Genomic DNA, 15901 nt, shown 5'->3' on the forward strand with positions numbered 1-15901 from the left:
GGGGATTAACATAAGAATAAAAAAAAAATTGAAAAAAAAAAAAAAAAGACTGACCAAGTTTAGATTATCCACATTTGGAAGAAGGAGGAAGATGGATAATAGAAAATTTTATTTCTCTTCATGCTTAGGACACAGTGTTTAGGGCAGGGTTTTTATCAGTTTTCCTAATGATGAGCTTTGGATCAAAATGCCTTTACTTTTCCTAAGCCTGCCCTACTGGAAAGGGAGCAGCCCCAAAGGAGACATCAAGCTAGGAGTAAAATTTGGCTGAAATTAATCTGTTCAGGGACTCAAAAATTTGATTGTTGGGCAGCCATTTGGGGTTAAAGATTTAATAATTCTTTCTAGTAACTGTAATGATAGTGCATGGGACTAGGAGGGACCTTTTTTTTTTTTTTATGAATACAAAATGCTTTGCTGTGTATAATTGCCTTCATTTGTCTCGCATCTTTGGAATATGGAGAGAAAGCCTAGCTGTCCTCACTTTTTGAATGGACACAAGAGTATGCTGAGAAAATGGATGATGGTTCAAGGTTGGTTGCAAAATCCCTTCCAACCGAGGACCATTCATACAATCCATGCAGCATCTCCAGGAACAGGTAGCCTCATCCAAGGAGGATGCATGAAGCTCTGGATGGCATGAGAGTGGTAGCCTGGAGTGAAAAAATTCTTCGGAGATAACAAGAACCAGAATCCATTCAGTCTTCTTGGTTTAAAAATGGGGAGTCCTGCCCAGTTTTCTCTGCAGGCCCTGCTGCACCAGGCTCAGTAATGTCTGTCTCTCCGTGAACTTGGTTCAAAAGGTTGGGAGAGGGCTGTGGCCTCACTGGAGCAAGTGGACCCAGAATCCAAAAGAAACGTGGATTGTTAGTGTGTTCTCACCCAAGGAATTTCCTTTACCGATTTGTCTCACTAGAGATGAAGAGTCTAGAGAGCTTCCTCATGCCCCCACCGTCAAAGGGTAAACATCCTGTGAGTGTCCCTGGCACACATCCTGGAAACGCTCCCCGGACAGGGCCCCACTTCTTCCCTGTAATGCCTGTGTCCTCTCCAGCCTCTGCCAACTTCTGGCCACTTCTGACGCTCTTTAAGGTCATTGCTGTCAACTTTGAAAACGTTTGGAATGTCTTTGTGACCTAGGATGGTCTTTTGAAGAGACTTCATGGAGAGTCCCGGCTGGTTTTGGCAGCTTCTTTTTTTTGGGCGGGGGGGGGTTGCCTTTCATCAAGGCCTCATGACTTACTCTGATTGCCTAAACCTGATTTCAGCAAAGTGTGCAGTAGCTTTTACCCCATTTGAAATGTGTGGTGGTGTTGGCCAGTCACACAGTGTTCTCAGAAAACCGAGGATCTGTATTTAGTTCTCTCTGCCTTGTATTTTATGGGGCCCCAACTTTCCCCAAGGGCCACTATGTGCTAGTCTGTTGATTTAGTCCTACTGTCTGCATAGTCTCCTGATTGCCCGTGTGCTTCCCACACTCAGGAACTAGAAAGTAGCTACTGTTAACTTCTTAGGTGGTCTTTGATTTTTTTTAAACTGGGACACACTTCACTTCAGACTAACATGTAATATATATTCTCGGGCTCTAAACTTAGTGGGCAAATCTGAGTCTGCCGGTTCCCCAACTAGAGTTGGCCCTCCTGTAGCCTATCAAGAGGTTGACAGAATGCCCCTAAGTTACCTTGCCAGGTGCATGGAATTGATGGGGTTCGGCTTTAAATGCTTTTGCTTTTGTCCTCAGCCAGGTTACAACAGCCCTTGTCTCTTTTGCTAGGTATTATTGGTGGATTGACCAGTGTGATCACCTCAACAGTGGAAGGAGTGAAAACAGAAGGGGGTGTCAGCGGTTTCATATCTGGCCTTGGGAAAGGGCTCGTTGGCACTGTAACCAAGCCAGTGGCAGGTGCCCTGGATTTTGCATCAGAAACAGCCCAGGCAGTGAGAGACACAGCCACGCTCAGTGGCCCGAGGTCAGTAGTCATTGGGGGGGGTGGGGGGGTGGGGAGAGTCACTTTTGTGATTTCCAGCCCAGGTCTGCTGCCTCTCCTGATCTATGCTGATGTAATTAATCGTATACTTTCTGCCTTAAGATGCCGTTTTTTAAAACTTGAATACATGTATCTAAAATTTCTGACCTGCCTAATATAAATACATGAAAATAAGGCACAAAAATCTGGCATAAATTCTTCCAGATCTGTATCTGCCTATCTTTATCTATGTCTATAATTCATATATATATAAAATGTTGTTTTTCTTCATTAGAGGGGTCAGAAATAGGATTACACCCTTACAAATCACCAAACTAACTAGACCCCCCACATGCACATTAAGAAAACTATCAGGCTGCAGGCTGTGTCTGGCTCCTAGGCTCCTTGGCATGTTCTAGAATCCCTGCAGTTGCAGTTCACCACGTGAGTCTGTCCTTTCTTAGTTCTCCTTCCACTTGGACGTGCGGGCCAGTCCCCCAGCCTCATGAAGGAATTCCCCAGGCAGGTTGGCAGTTCTGCTGTGAGATGCCATCTTGCCTTGATACCAGCTGAGAAGGGAAATCGGGGGCAGCCCATATGGCTCTGCAGCCCACAGAATCCAACTACTTTAACATAGCTCTTTGTGTTAATAGCCTATTTGAGCCTTCCTTTTTCAGAGTGACTAATTGGGGATCTTATCAACAAAGGGTATAATGAATGTTACAGTTCCCAGCCAAGCTGGATGCCACTTAAGCCCAGAAGGATTTTGCTGCTCCCTGGTTAAGAGATATTCCCCGAGGGAATTAGCGTGCCCTTTTAGAATGTCTAGGGCCTGGGCCTTGTCCACACCCTATTGCTCCCTCGAATAGGATTTGAAGTGAAATTGTCCCCAATTAAAATGAATCCATGTGTCTGTCACCAGGAAGCCTTACCGATGACACATTACTGCAGGGGAAATGCTTAAGATTATAGACTGGGACCATGTAATATGTTCTGCCAGAATGTCTTCCATCTGGAAGCAGCTGCTTTTTAAAAAAGGATCTGTAGAGTTTACTTTACTTAAGTTACATTCTATTCTCAGATACAGGGCTGAAACAATCCTTGAGTATATTTTGAAGCATTTATGAAGTTGGGGGGAGGGGCAGTAGGGAAGCTTCAGAAGTATTTCCAGTTAGTTTTTCTGTGCCTGCTGGAAGCCCCAGAAGTCCACCTCCACTATTTTGTTAGGACAATAAGACCTAACGATGCGTGAGTAAAGCAGGAGACCCCTAAGAATTCCGAAAGAAGCCTCCTTATTTGTAAAATCCCAGAGTGGCCAAGGGATTGAGTGATTTGTTTCAAAAGGGGTCTGAGGTATATGTGTTTAATTTTTAAAATATCATCTTTTGTTAGGAACTTCAGTGATATTGACCAGAAAGAAATGACTTGAAGTTTCTATGGTATCAGTTTGGAAGTCTTGATAAAGCTTTGCCTTCTTTTTAGGAGCATAAGAAAGGCACAAAATGGTTGCCGCAGAAAGCAAGATATCCTTGCAGTTTCATGGGCTGTCCTGCCCTGATATAGCAGGTTCCAGTCGTGTCACCAGGTGTACACCTGTCAGTCAGTCATTTCTAGCCAGTAAATATTGATTGAAAATTTTCTAAGGACTCGGGGTTGGGAATCTAGCAGAAAGAGGGCCCTGCTCTTCCCCTGGTCCAGTGGGGAAGCAAACATAAAACAAATTATTAGGGTAATAATTACTTGCTAAAATTGTGATAAATGACACAGGAGATTTACAGGGTGCTGTGAGACAATGTAATTGGAGAAAGTAAAGGGGAGAAGGAGGTTGGCTAACCTGTGCTCAGTGGGGTCACGAAAGGCTTTTCAGGGGAAGTGCTGTTCCGAAGTCCAGTGTGCTATCCATTGCGCCATGGAGCCCCCTGGGAAGTGCTAGTTAGGATGAAACCTGAAGCATATGGTGGGGGTTGGCCAGGTGAAGGGAAGAGAGAATCACATTCCAGGTAAAAGGGGTCCAGAGAGGCTAGGCAACCTGCCTGAAAACAAACAGTAATCAGGCATTCTAATTGAAGTCTAGCTGCAAATTCCCTGAAATAGCTCTCTTTGTTGCCCTTCACTCCTAGAAACAAAAGCTACAGTGGTAAGTGAGAAGCAGCCAGCTAGTCATCGGCCTGGGGACCTGGGAGCTTCAATGAGGGGCAAGTAAGCTTCTGCATCCCCTCTCTGTTCTCAGAGGAGCCACTGGTGGGAGAGCCCTGGCCAAAGTTGCCGGAGGGGAGTGGGGCATGTGCTGGGCTGTCTAATTGGGAGCCTCGAAGAGATTTGGCCTTTACCCTTTATTGCACTGAAAATTACAGCTTCTTCTGACACACTTTGACCAGTTTCCCTCCGTCCACTTGTCTGGGTCCCAAAGTAGGTTATTAATGACCATCCATGTGTTAGAAAAGAACACTTGGCCTGGAAAACAGCAGGTCTGGGTCCCAACCCCCCTCTTAGCTTAAGTCTCCTCACCTCCTTAAGCCTCAGTTTTTCCATCTATAAATTGGGAATAAATATACCTGTCTGTTTATTCCCTCTTTCAGAGGTCTGAAGCCCAACCAGGGTTATTTTAATGTGGATGCTATAAGGAACTATAAAATGCTGGACGGTCCTATTTTTGAAAGTCACATTAAAGGAGCACAGAGATTCTTGCAGGTGGAGAAATGTTTCGGTGCCTTGAGGGTTTGTTCTGATGACACTGTGATCTCTTAGGAACATACTAGTTCTACCAAGGGATAAATCACCCTGGTTTCTTGGAAGTGAGTTATAACCATCTCCAATCATCCCAGTTGATTGAACAGGATCCAGGGGTGTTACTCAGGGTTTTTCCCCACTGTTTAGACAACAGGGACTAACAAATGATTTGAAGGGATTAGAAGTGAGATTCTGACCGAAGGCTGACCTGAGCCCAGGGACCGAGCCAGGAATAGAACCCAGGAGTCCAAGAGTTCTGCCTCTGAGTCTGCTCTTGGAATGAGACTTTCTGCTTCCTTTGTACTATTTCGTCCAAGTGAAGGCTTAGATCTTAGCATCTATGTTTTAAATGACTCAAATTTTAAGCAGATGATAGCAAAGTAAGCCATAAAACTGTGAAAGAATATTCCTTCCAGTAATCCATCTGAAAAGTGGCCTTACAGGAAATATTGGCTCCTTTTCGTGTTTATTTGAACATGATTTTATTTATAGGGAGCCCCCCCCGCCTTGAGTTCCTTTAGATTAAAATACTTCCAAGTTCCTCTCTTTGGTGGAATGTGCAGGCATTCCGAAGAGACAGTCACCTAACTTTCCCCTGAAATTGCCATGCCATCTGATAGTTCTTGGGAAGGCAGGTGGGGGTGGGGGGTGAAGAGGGCGGAGGACAGCAGAGCCTTTGGCCTCCGCATGAATGTTGTAGACCAGTATCCCCTGCTGCATTCGTTAACTGTGCAAGTATGTGTGGTTTGGAACCGAAATAAGAAGCCTTTTCCAAGGCAACGTTGTGCTGGCTCAGGTTGCATCTTCTAGTCTACGTGTATGGGGCCACATTTGTCTGTTCCCAAGTAAAGTTCATGAAAATGGCACAGCTGGTGGCCACACTTGTGGTCCATGGAAGCCATGCCAAACAGGCCAGGCCAAAGCAGGGCACCCGCTGGGCTGCCTGCCCAGCTCCTGCATGTGTGGTGGTATTTGATGGTAGTATTTGAAAAGATACTTGGGTGGGTAGAAAGCCGCAGAGACCCAGGGGCAGCCATTGCCCAACGGAAGGCAAAAATAATGTTGAAAAGGGGAGTATTGGGCTCTGGGCTATTTATTGGCTTGTTTATTTCTCTAAATACCATCTGTTGTAGGCTTCGGGCTACATGACATTTTAGGAAAGTAGCAGATGATGATTTATGAAGCTACGCCCTGAGGTTTCCTCCAAAATATTTCTTCACCTTTTTAGTCAAGACCCAAAATGGGGAGAGAAGTGGGAGCTGGCAGAACTTGAAATATTTAAACTAATTTAGCAAAGCTCAGGAGTGTTGGAGCTTATCTCATTTAAGTTAGATAAGGAGGAAAGGGGAATTTGAAGGATAATGATAGAGCAGTGCTTAAGAATACAGCCATCAGGACTTTGATAATGCTCTGGAATCCCAGGACCCCTGTATTGTGCACGTAGATGTAAATTCCAGTTGCTCTGAGGGCTTTCAAGTAACCTTTTGGTTGATGTCATGGAAAAGATTTATGGTAGGCATATTTGACTTTTTCAGTACAAACACTCCCAAGACACCACCCAAAATTCGTTCAAGACACTTTCAATTAATGGCCTTCTGGATGTGAAAGTGAAGCGGATTTTCTTAAGGAAAAGTCCTTTTTGTTATAATGTTTGCATTGTACCGATGACTGTCCAAGACGGAAGGGAAAGACCCTCTTGGGTCACCAGAACCTGAATGCCGTCAGGTTGGACAGATCGGAAAAAAGTCCACAAAGGAAATTTAGGAAATGCTTTCACTACTCTTTCATTCCAGTTTGGAAATACTGCTGGTAATGATTCGGCCCTGAAAGCAGCCATTTGTCCTTCTTGGGTTTATACATAACACATTAAGCCAAACTGGTTTGAACGGAGCCTTCAGGGAACTTTCAGAGGTAAAAATCTTAATAAAAGTTGAAATGTTTGTTAGGATATGCCAGTGCCATCAGTTTTTTCCACCAGTGTTCCACCTAAGGCAGAGGAGAGTGGACTGACGTCCCCTGTATCCGGGGACAGGAGCAAGTCCAATATTGCTTGGAAGGTTTGTTTTATCTGAAAACCGTAAATGAATTTTACCTTTTATCCCATGTTTGTTTTCATAAGATAATGTTTTTAATAAATGCTACCAAGTAAAATGAGCCCTTCAGAAGGATACACCAGGTCATCCTGTAGCTTCCTCCTCATACTCCTTTAAGAGCCACAAGACATGCTTTCCAGATGAGTCCTGCAGACCCTCGTAGCACTGATGTAAAGACAGGTATATGAACACAAGTGAAAAGCCAGAGCCTAGTACCGATTTGGCGCTGAGGCTCAGTTTCTGGCCTTTGGGCGAATCCGTCTGTTGGCTTGCTAGCTGTCCGCTGCCTGAGGCAGCAAGTGCATTGCTGCGTTGCATGCCAGCTTTATCATGGGAAGGAATTTGATTTCAGTGGCACTGAAAAAGGATTGCTGTGTCCATCCAAAGGGAAGGGACTGTTCACACCTCCCCTCTCCTGTCCCAAAATGGGACATTGGCTAGAGAGCGGCCGCTTGACCTATCTCCTGCTCACCCTTGGGTATGCATGTGGTGAGGGCCATATATTCGCACTTCCTAATCTTGCCAAACCAGGCCCTTCCAGAGAATGCCCCAAGGTGGATGGATCATTTTCTCACTCTTTCTGAGCAACCCCCGCAGAAGAAACAACATTCAGAGCCGTGTCACAACATAGGCTGTCTCGCTGGGGTCTGAAATTAAGCTGATGAAGTCACAGGATAAGACATTGTTTAGAAACATCTTTCATGCCTTATAAGTTAAAATTCCTCTCACAGGAACACAAGCAGAGAGCTCTTATGTTTTCCAAGACAGACTTCTTCCCTCTTGCTAGACTGTAAATACTGTACTTTCCTTTCACTCAGAGGCTCCAAACGATGCCACTCTTGTTATAACATAACCTATGGAAAGCTCAGATCTGTTGCTAAAAAAAATAAATGGAAACCTGCACACACATATTTGAGAAGAGTCTTTCCATTTCTGAAATCCCATGACTCATTTTTATGCAAGATTATCTGTTAAGAAAAAAAAAACACTTTTTTGGTCATGGTACATTATAATCGTTTCTAGAAAGGAGAGTGTCTATTTTTTGCCATTTTTGGCATGCAGAGATGACTGGCTTCATGGGAACAGCACAATCCTGTTTCCAAAAGTAAAAATAAACTGAATTTATGCACGTACATCTTTTAAGTACAGTCCTTGTATCTCAACCAGCAGGTCTTTGCTCAAAGAAGATAGAATGGAAAAGTCTAAGTGCTTTCAAATTTTGGTTTTTTCCATTTGAAAATTAAATAATCAACCCAGCCATTGTACATGTTGGGTCCTTTCCTTGTTCGGTGACTTGGATTCGTAAAACTCCAGAATGACTGCGTTTGAGATTTTTGTTTTGAACTTAAAGAGAAACAGAACAGCATATTCCTTCCTGAGAAAAATTTATATTTCGTGCGTTAGAAAAGAATGAAAAGCCATCTCCTGTTTCTGGAATTCCTCTGCAAAGACGTTAAGTTCACTTGTTCTTAGGTTTTGATGACTACCCTACATGTCTAATGGTTTTCCCTTACGAGTCATCCCTTTTTGCCCAGGATGTAATTGGAATCCCCCTTAAAGAGAGGATCCAGGTTTGAGTTCAGATCCCCTGCTCCCAGAAAGCTTTAGGGTGTGAGGTAATTGTGAGGTACGGAGAGGACCAGTGGGCTAGCAAGGGACTGAATGAAGACTATAGTGTTGTTTTACAAGGGAAAGCTTGTAATCCTTTGGGGAAGGAAAGGCAAGTTTGGGGGTTGTAATGAACCCAGAGTCTCCTTGCCCCCCATACCTTTATTTAGTCTCTTTTGCCAGACCACCTCTCAAAGACAGATTCTTGCTAAGTTTCTCACTAACTTGTCGAATGGGGAGAAATAAGATTGAATTTGTAAAACATTTTAATCACAGTATACTCTAAAAGAAACAGAGTTTTCTTACACTGGGCTTATATAACTCGAATCGAGTTAACAGTGTTACTGGTCTATATCCTTAGTGGATTTACTTGGATACATAGAGGAAACTGATTTCTCATTAGCGCAAAATTTGTCCATGTGGGTCCTTTCAGAACAGAGGCTCTCAAAATATGGCTTGAGACCCCCTAGGGAACCCCAACCTTTCCCAGGATCCATGAGGTCAAGCCTATTTTTATATATTTATATATGAATTCATACATAGGTAGATAGCTAAATAACCATTGTTATAATAATATTCTCTAATGAGTGTACGGTGGCGTTTTCTAGAAGCCACACAGCGTGTGATATTGCACACAGGGATTGACTGTGGAAGCAGATAAGAGAATGCAGCTGTTTTTTGTTAAGCAAAACTTAAAGAGATTTGCAGAGATGTAAAACAGGGCCACTCCTCGTACCTTCTGTGACTCCAGGAATATGCCGCTAGCCAACAAATGCCTGTACCTGGTTAATTTCCTTGACAGGATGCTCTGTGTGAAAATGTGGTGATGATCCATCGTCCTTCGGGTAAATAGCGCCTATTGGCAGTGGTGGATTAATGTGGATTAAACTGCAGGAGCCCCCGTGATAGGATGCTTCACCTTGGCTTCCTGCTGACAGTTGTCAGCCCTCCTGGTTTGCTCCTGACTTTTACGGGGTTTCCTGAGGTAACCATTGGAAAGATTTTATTACGTACCAGAAAGACCTCTCACAATAATTTACCTAATTTAGTCCTTCACCCTAACCTACCATCCCAATAAATTTTAACTCCAGCAGCATGGGGAGTGAGGAGCACTTTACTTCAAAGCTCGGGGTCCATCTTATCGAAGGCGCCTTGCTCCTGCTAGCACTGGCCGAGCTCTTTCAGGAAACGGAGAAGGTATATCTAGGTCAGAGTTTACTTGGCAAAACCTCAGCTTTCTCCCCTAGCAAAGCTGATGGAGCAGGACGAGCCTACAGTATTTGGATAAGCTCCTTTGAACTCTCTGTGGAAAGCAGTTTTTATGAGGCAGTTTTGCGTTAACACCAGAGGCAGCTCCTAGTAGATTTTCCCTCAATGTACTTCAAACATAGGTGATGCCAGGGGCGACCCAAGTGGCACCATAAAGTCCCGGGAACTGCAGGAAACTTCAGAGGAGAGTCAGAGCCGAACTTGGCTTCCCATGGTGAGGAGGATGGGAGGAATCCTGGCTAACCCTAGTGGGTTAGGACTGGTTGGATCCAATGGAACCTCCCTGAGTTCTGCCAGGATGGACAGAGGGCAAAGCTCATCCGTTCTCTAGACTTTCCTGATCTACCCCAGCAGCACAATTGGGGTGGTCATAACTGGCACCTGCCCACCTCCTAAGGCATTAAAGGCTAGATTACCATGTGTGAGTGTTTTCGTATCCCTCGTGAAAAGTTATGAGAGCCTCTGTGAGTTTTTACGTTTTTGTTTGAATTGTTGAGGGGTCCCATTAATTCAGTGTAGCTAATTCTAAACGTGTGATACTCTGATCCAGTTGCTTAGTAAACACCCTGGTTCAAGTATAGGCAAATTGACATCGGAAATGCATTAATTGGTGAAGTATTGACCTCCTACTATGTTCTAGGCATATCATGAGAATATTGAATATTTAAAATCTCAGTATTTGAATATTTAAATACTAAATATTTAAATACTTATTTAAATAATTAAACACTTGGAAGAATCTTCCAGATTATTGAGAGTCACCAAGTTGTTTGTGTGTTAATATTCTTAAATTGGTCTCACATGCTTATTAAAGCAAGTTTTCCTATAGCTTTCTTGAAGTACTCCTTTATTAGCGACTTGATTTACTGTTTGTTCTTGGAAACCACAGCATTGCATCTGTGTTGTGGTGCTGTGTACTGGGGAGGCTTGGCGGATTTTCCAGCTTTGTTAACAGGTCTGTCACTGCTCTTTCAAAACTCTTAAATGATCTCTACTCTTTCTACCTTATACGTATTTGCTGAATATTATTTAATTTCTGCATTAGTAAGAACAGTGGTTTTAAAAAGCTATGGCTTTGACCATAATTATCTCACTATAACAAATTTTTTTTCTTTTCAAATTAAATTGTATTTTGTCAAAGTAAATATGTGTCCACACTTTTAAAAGTCAAAGACTTTTCAACATGTCTGAAAATAAAAACCAGCAGTCTCCTGCCCCACTCTTCCCTACCTCTGATTCCTGCTCCTCCAGAGGCAACCACTTTCAACACTTTTGACTGTTTCTTTGATTTGGAGGTATTTGCCTCTCTGTTTCTTAAAAAAAAAAAAGTGCTATTTCTTGCTATCGTTTGACTTCCTAGTCCCTCCCGTTCTTTTTCAGTATAGTTATATTGCCCTTTTTGGGTAAATCAGAATTCAGTTTTTACATTATTATGACTATGTCAACAGCATTCCCAGTGAAGCTACTAGGTTACTATGTTTCCTTTTTGGCTTCTTTTTTCTCCCTGGAGTTAGTAACTGCTTTGATTATTGTTGTTTGCTTCTTTTGCTACATGAATATTCCCATGTAATCTTCAAACTCTTACTTACTTTCATCTTTTTTTACTCCAAGTTTAGTAAGTCCTTAAAAAAGTTTTTTTCTATCTGCCTATTACTAACTTACCCACAAACTCTTCTCTGTGTGTTTAAAAATGTATGAAGCAGTTTATCAGTGTTAGGATTCTTCTTGCAAGTTCTTCCCCTGGGTGCCTTCTGCTCCTGTCTGGACGGACTGCTCTCTAGAACACTCTAGAGCCGGTGCCCTGGTGCTCAGTCCTGAGTTTCTTCCATTGGTTTGTTTTGGTCTTTTTCTTTCATGAACAGAGACAGTTCTCAGGTGGTTGTGATTCTTGACTGTCTGTTCTGCTCTCCTTTAAAGTGGAGGCACTGGTGAGCAGCGCGGGAGCCCTGTGCAGGGCCTGGGGCCTTCCCGGGGAGGGGTAGCTGGGGCCTGCTGCCTCTGCCCTTCTGTTCTGAAGGGGATGAGAAAGGGACCTGCACGTCTAGCTGCTGCTTAGGCTGTTAACCCATCTTCCTGTTCTCACCACCCCAACACCCTCACCTCCCTGTTCCTCCCTTTTTGTCTCAGGCCATCAGGGCTTCTTGGTGCCCCATCTTTCTGAAATTTGGTGGGTTTTTCCGTACTAATTAGCTTACCCCTCTGTGGCTGCCACTCCCTCAGGCTTACATTTCAGCACCACATGTCCATCTGCTTTTCAGCTTCTAAAATATTGTTGACACCTTTTCTTTATCCTTTTGGATTTGTGCCATTTATATCCCTTTGCTTTCGCTTTAGAGACGTCTCTGGACTAAATCTGTCATATTTAATCAGAAGTCCTATAACTTGGACTTTTCACTAATTCATTCATCCTTTCTTGATGTCCTTTCCCCTCACATCCAACCAGTAGTTCCGAATTAATGTGGTTTTACCAAAATCCATATCCGTTATTTCTGCTAAAACATTCTTTAAGTTTGGTGGTAGTAAGAATTAAATAATATTATTGCTGACGATTTCTGACCTGATGCAGGCATTGTTCTAGGGACTTTACATGTATCCCATTTAATCACCACAGCAACTTCTAAACAGCATCTGGTTGGGCAGTCAGCAGCCCTTCCTTCCCAGGAAGGTTTAGAATGGGTCTGGTGAGAAGTCGTTGCTACTCCCAACCGCAGCTTTAAGTCTGGTCTTGGTCTTTAATCTCTCATTCTGTGTGTTGTAAAGAAAACAGGTTGTAGAAGGCTCTTGTCAGATCCCAGGGACATGAAAGAAATAGCACACCCCCCAGTAGTGACATGGCCCTGTCACCACCCCTCATGGAACCATAAAAGCTATTCAGAGGGGCTGGCAGCTGGTGAGCGACTGTACTTAGATCCTGGGTGCTGATGGGTGTTTTGTAGTTTCCAAGGGAAGTTGCTGAAAGTTTTCTTATCTTGACACTCCAAGGGCAAGAGGTCTTTCTTCAAAGAGAAGCACTCGTTTCAGAAAGAGATGTGGAAAGAACATAAAATCACAGCTCTTCCCCAGTTCTGGAGAAGAAATGGGAAGTGGCACTGTGGTAGCCAGTGTAAAAAGAAACCAAGTGTTTGCAGGGATCAGGACGGGGTTCCCGCAACACTCTTTGGTCCCCACATCTATAAAACAAGGCCAGAGGGCCTGTGGGAGGCAGACAGTCCTGGATCTGAGTCATGGCACTGCTGTTTGTCAGCTGTGGCCTGGAGCAAGCCTGTCTGTGCCTGTCTCTGAGGTGAGAGTCCTCTCGCTCCTGTGGAGTGCGGACAGCAATGCCCGCCGTCGTGGGTGCTCACGTGGATTAGATGGCACATTGGACGTAAAGCACTTAGCCTGCTGTGGGGCGTGTAGTTAGGACTCGAGAAATGGCATCGGGGTCTGAAGTCTTTCTGAATACGTATTGAGCGTAAGTGAAACGGGGATTATGTCTTCACCGCTCATCTACACTCTGTCCCTGAAAACATGCTGACCGCTTGCTCTAGTCTACAATGCCAAGTTCACATGCTGTGTTGGGTTTCTGTCCCTCCTTTTCTCTTTCTTCACACAGACTAGACATTAAAGTCAGGCCCACACACTGGGGCCAGTCACGGGGTTGCAGTTGCTGGGTGGGAGAACTCACCTGGGCTCTCAGCCTTTGTGTATGAGAACCCCTTTGAAAAAGGTGTGCAGAGGCCACGAACTCGCTCTGAACCCACTTGTGAAGAGCAGGTGATCCCAAACTATTGTTAGTGTCTGCTGTAAATGATATGCCTCTGGGTTCGAGCAGAGTTCAGCCAGAAGCCCCACATGACATGGAAATCTGTCCTGGAGCCAGGTTTGTCGGGTAAAAGTTATGTAGCGAATGTCTCCAAACATTGGCATCTGTTGTCTGCCGAGGCTAGGACGACCGGGAATGATGGAGTGCTTACGGAAATTGGGACGGGGCATGCGACCCTGTGACAGCTGACAGACGGTTCCAGGCCACTGTTGCTCATCCAGCTTTTTTGATAAACAGCTTTAAAAGCATTACGTGGTTTGGAAAGCATTCCTCAAAAACAGTTATATTTTCCAGACGCATGACAGTCCACTGTTGAGTATTGCAGAAGGGTTTTGAGTTGTAGAATCAGATCCCCCTTTGGTGGGGCCGTTGGAACTATTGCGGGCTTATCTGTGTGAGTCCCTCCAGGATGGCCTTCCAGCAATGTTATCGCGTAGGTCGGGGTCCCCTATGTCTGTTAAACAAGCAAAAAAGTGCTCTCGGGGTCAGGGCTGGAATTTAAAAGGAGAAACTCTTTCTTTCATTTCTGGGTAGATGCGGTGGGCTCTTTGAAGCGTCACTTTCATCGTGCACCCTTTATCTTGTGGCTTCCGCGTAAGGAAAGGGAGAGAGAACAGCTTATTGCAAAGCTCTGAGCCTTTGAAAATGAGCTTCGTCTAGATTATAAATGTTCATTTCAGACTTCACCTTCCCATTTGTCCTATTTCCGGAAACGTAGCTCTTGTTGCCTTTTGCTCTTCCTGGGAGATCCGGGGTGTCGAGGGCGAGGGAGGTGGCTCGCCGGGGAGTGGCGTCCGGGCTCCACAATTCATGTGGGACCTAGACTCGTACAGACTGTATGAGATGTACAAAGTGCTCCGGCGACAGGTTTTTGTTTTTTTTTTTTAAACTTTCACTGAATCCTAATATGCCACAGGTTTTTGTTGTTTTTTTCAGTTTGGGGATAAGAGTCACGGGATTTTATTCTTAGTCCCAAAAGGCAATGGCGGTGCTGACAGAGAAGCATGGAACATCATTCTGATTTATTGTGTCGAAGTGACAGCAGTTCACATTCTTTTAATCTGTCAGTGTAGGATCAGTTCCTCCTTGACTCAAGTCTCTGCAATCAAAATAACCTATCTGGATGTTCCCTTTGGGTGTTGGAGGCAGCGTGGCCTCTTGGCAAGAGGACAGGGTCATAAATCGTGAGACCATAACCCTGATTTCAGCCCTGAGATCCCTCTGCCTTGTGGTCTTGCGCCAGCAGCCTTTTGTCCCCTCCCCAGGTCAGTCTCCCCACTTCAGAGGGAGTGTGGGGCATCCCGGCCAGGTCCTGTCTGCCTGGCTGAGGTGAATAACTCCCTGAGGCATGGCACGGAATGGGCTGGCTTCGCCATCGTGGAGGAAGCCAGGCACTGGGACGAAGCAGGAGCCCAGGCAGGACATATGAACGCTTGATAATATTTTCTAAAAATAAGAAGGCAGTAGGTTAATCTGAGGCAGTGTTGTACCTAAAATATTCCTGAGCAACCCTTGGCCCTAGGCTGAACCCCAGCTGGACTTAGCACCATTTAAGTTGGTTACATCTAATCCCCCGAGGGGTTGGATCTGTGGCCATGCCTGCCCTGTCACTGCTTCAGCCCTCCCTCTGATTTCACCTCTGGGAAAACTAAAGTGGCCCGAGACGCAGCGATCTAGATCCCACGGGGGCAGCATGTGAGGACAGCCCCCATAAGACACAGCATCCAGGCAAACCCTCGTATGCAGACTGCTTCCCACATACTCAGTCGTTGTAGAGGTACTTGAATGTGACGCAGCTTCTTTGAGCTGACGCCCAAGAAGTCAGTGTTTAAAAAACAAAACAAAACAAAACCCTTGACAGAGGCCATTTTGCATCAAGAATGGATGTGCATGGTATGAAAAAGCAAATTCCAAAACATATTCCCTTTTGGTTCCCAAACTAGTATCGAATTAGTCCTTCTTAGCCCTACCCACAATGCTAGAGTAAACAGCGGTGTCCCGGAGCATATGGAGAAGGTGGTCCGGAAAACACATGGGAGACAAGTGTGTGCAGCAGTGAGTCTACTGAGGCGGCTCTGCATCCTTCTTCTGAGCAACCACGTTCCCGCATATTTGGAGTCGTGCCTCTTTGGTTACGTATGATTGTATGACCCCAAATACAGTCATCCAAGTGACCCTGAGATAAAGTCCCACAGGAAGTGGGGGCGTCCAGGTCACGGTGTGTCAGCTCTCACCGTCTGTCTTGGTCCATGAGAGAGTCTCGTTCTCAGTGGTGAGCTTTTCCAGATTTTAATATATCGGGGAGTCTTGATGTATCTGGGCTTGCGATGGGCCACGGTGAGCCTTCAGAAGACCTGTTACACACCCGACACCCAGTGGAAACTGGCTTTCTCTGTGGGTATTGCTGTAACCTGTGTGATGATGTGGGC

The 15901-nt window shown here is 44.8% G+C and overlaps 1 protein-coding gene across 1 annotated transcript in view; it reads left to right on the plus strand.

Moving 5' to 3' along the window:
• Positions 1-15901, plus strand: part of VPS13D (vacuolar protein sorting 13 homolog D) — a 238051-nt gene that overhangs the window by 188958 nt on the left and 33192 nt on the right. The window contains exons 66-67 of the mRNA XM_081816824.1: positions 1483-1492; positions 1742-1970. Of these exons, the coding sequence (XP_081672950.1) occupies positions 1483-1492; positions 1742-1970 (239 nt within the window). The remainder of the gene's footprint in view (positions 1-1482; positions 1493-1741; positions 1971-15901) is intronic.

Source organism: Leptonychotes weddellii, chromosome 4, assembly GCF_054177405.1.
Source record: "Leptonychotes weddellii isolate Sample4059 chromosome 4, ASM5417740v2, whole genome shotgun sequence".
Lineage (NCBI taxonomy): Eukaryota > Metazoa > Chordata > Mammalia > Carnivora > Phocidae > Leptonychotes > Leptonychotes weddellii.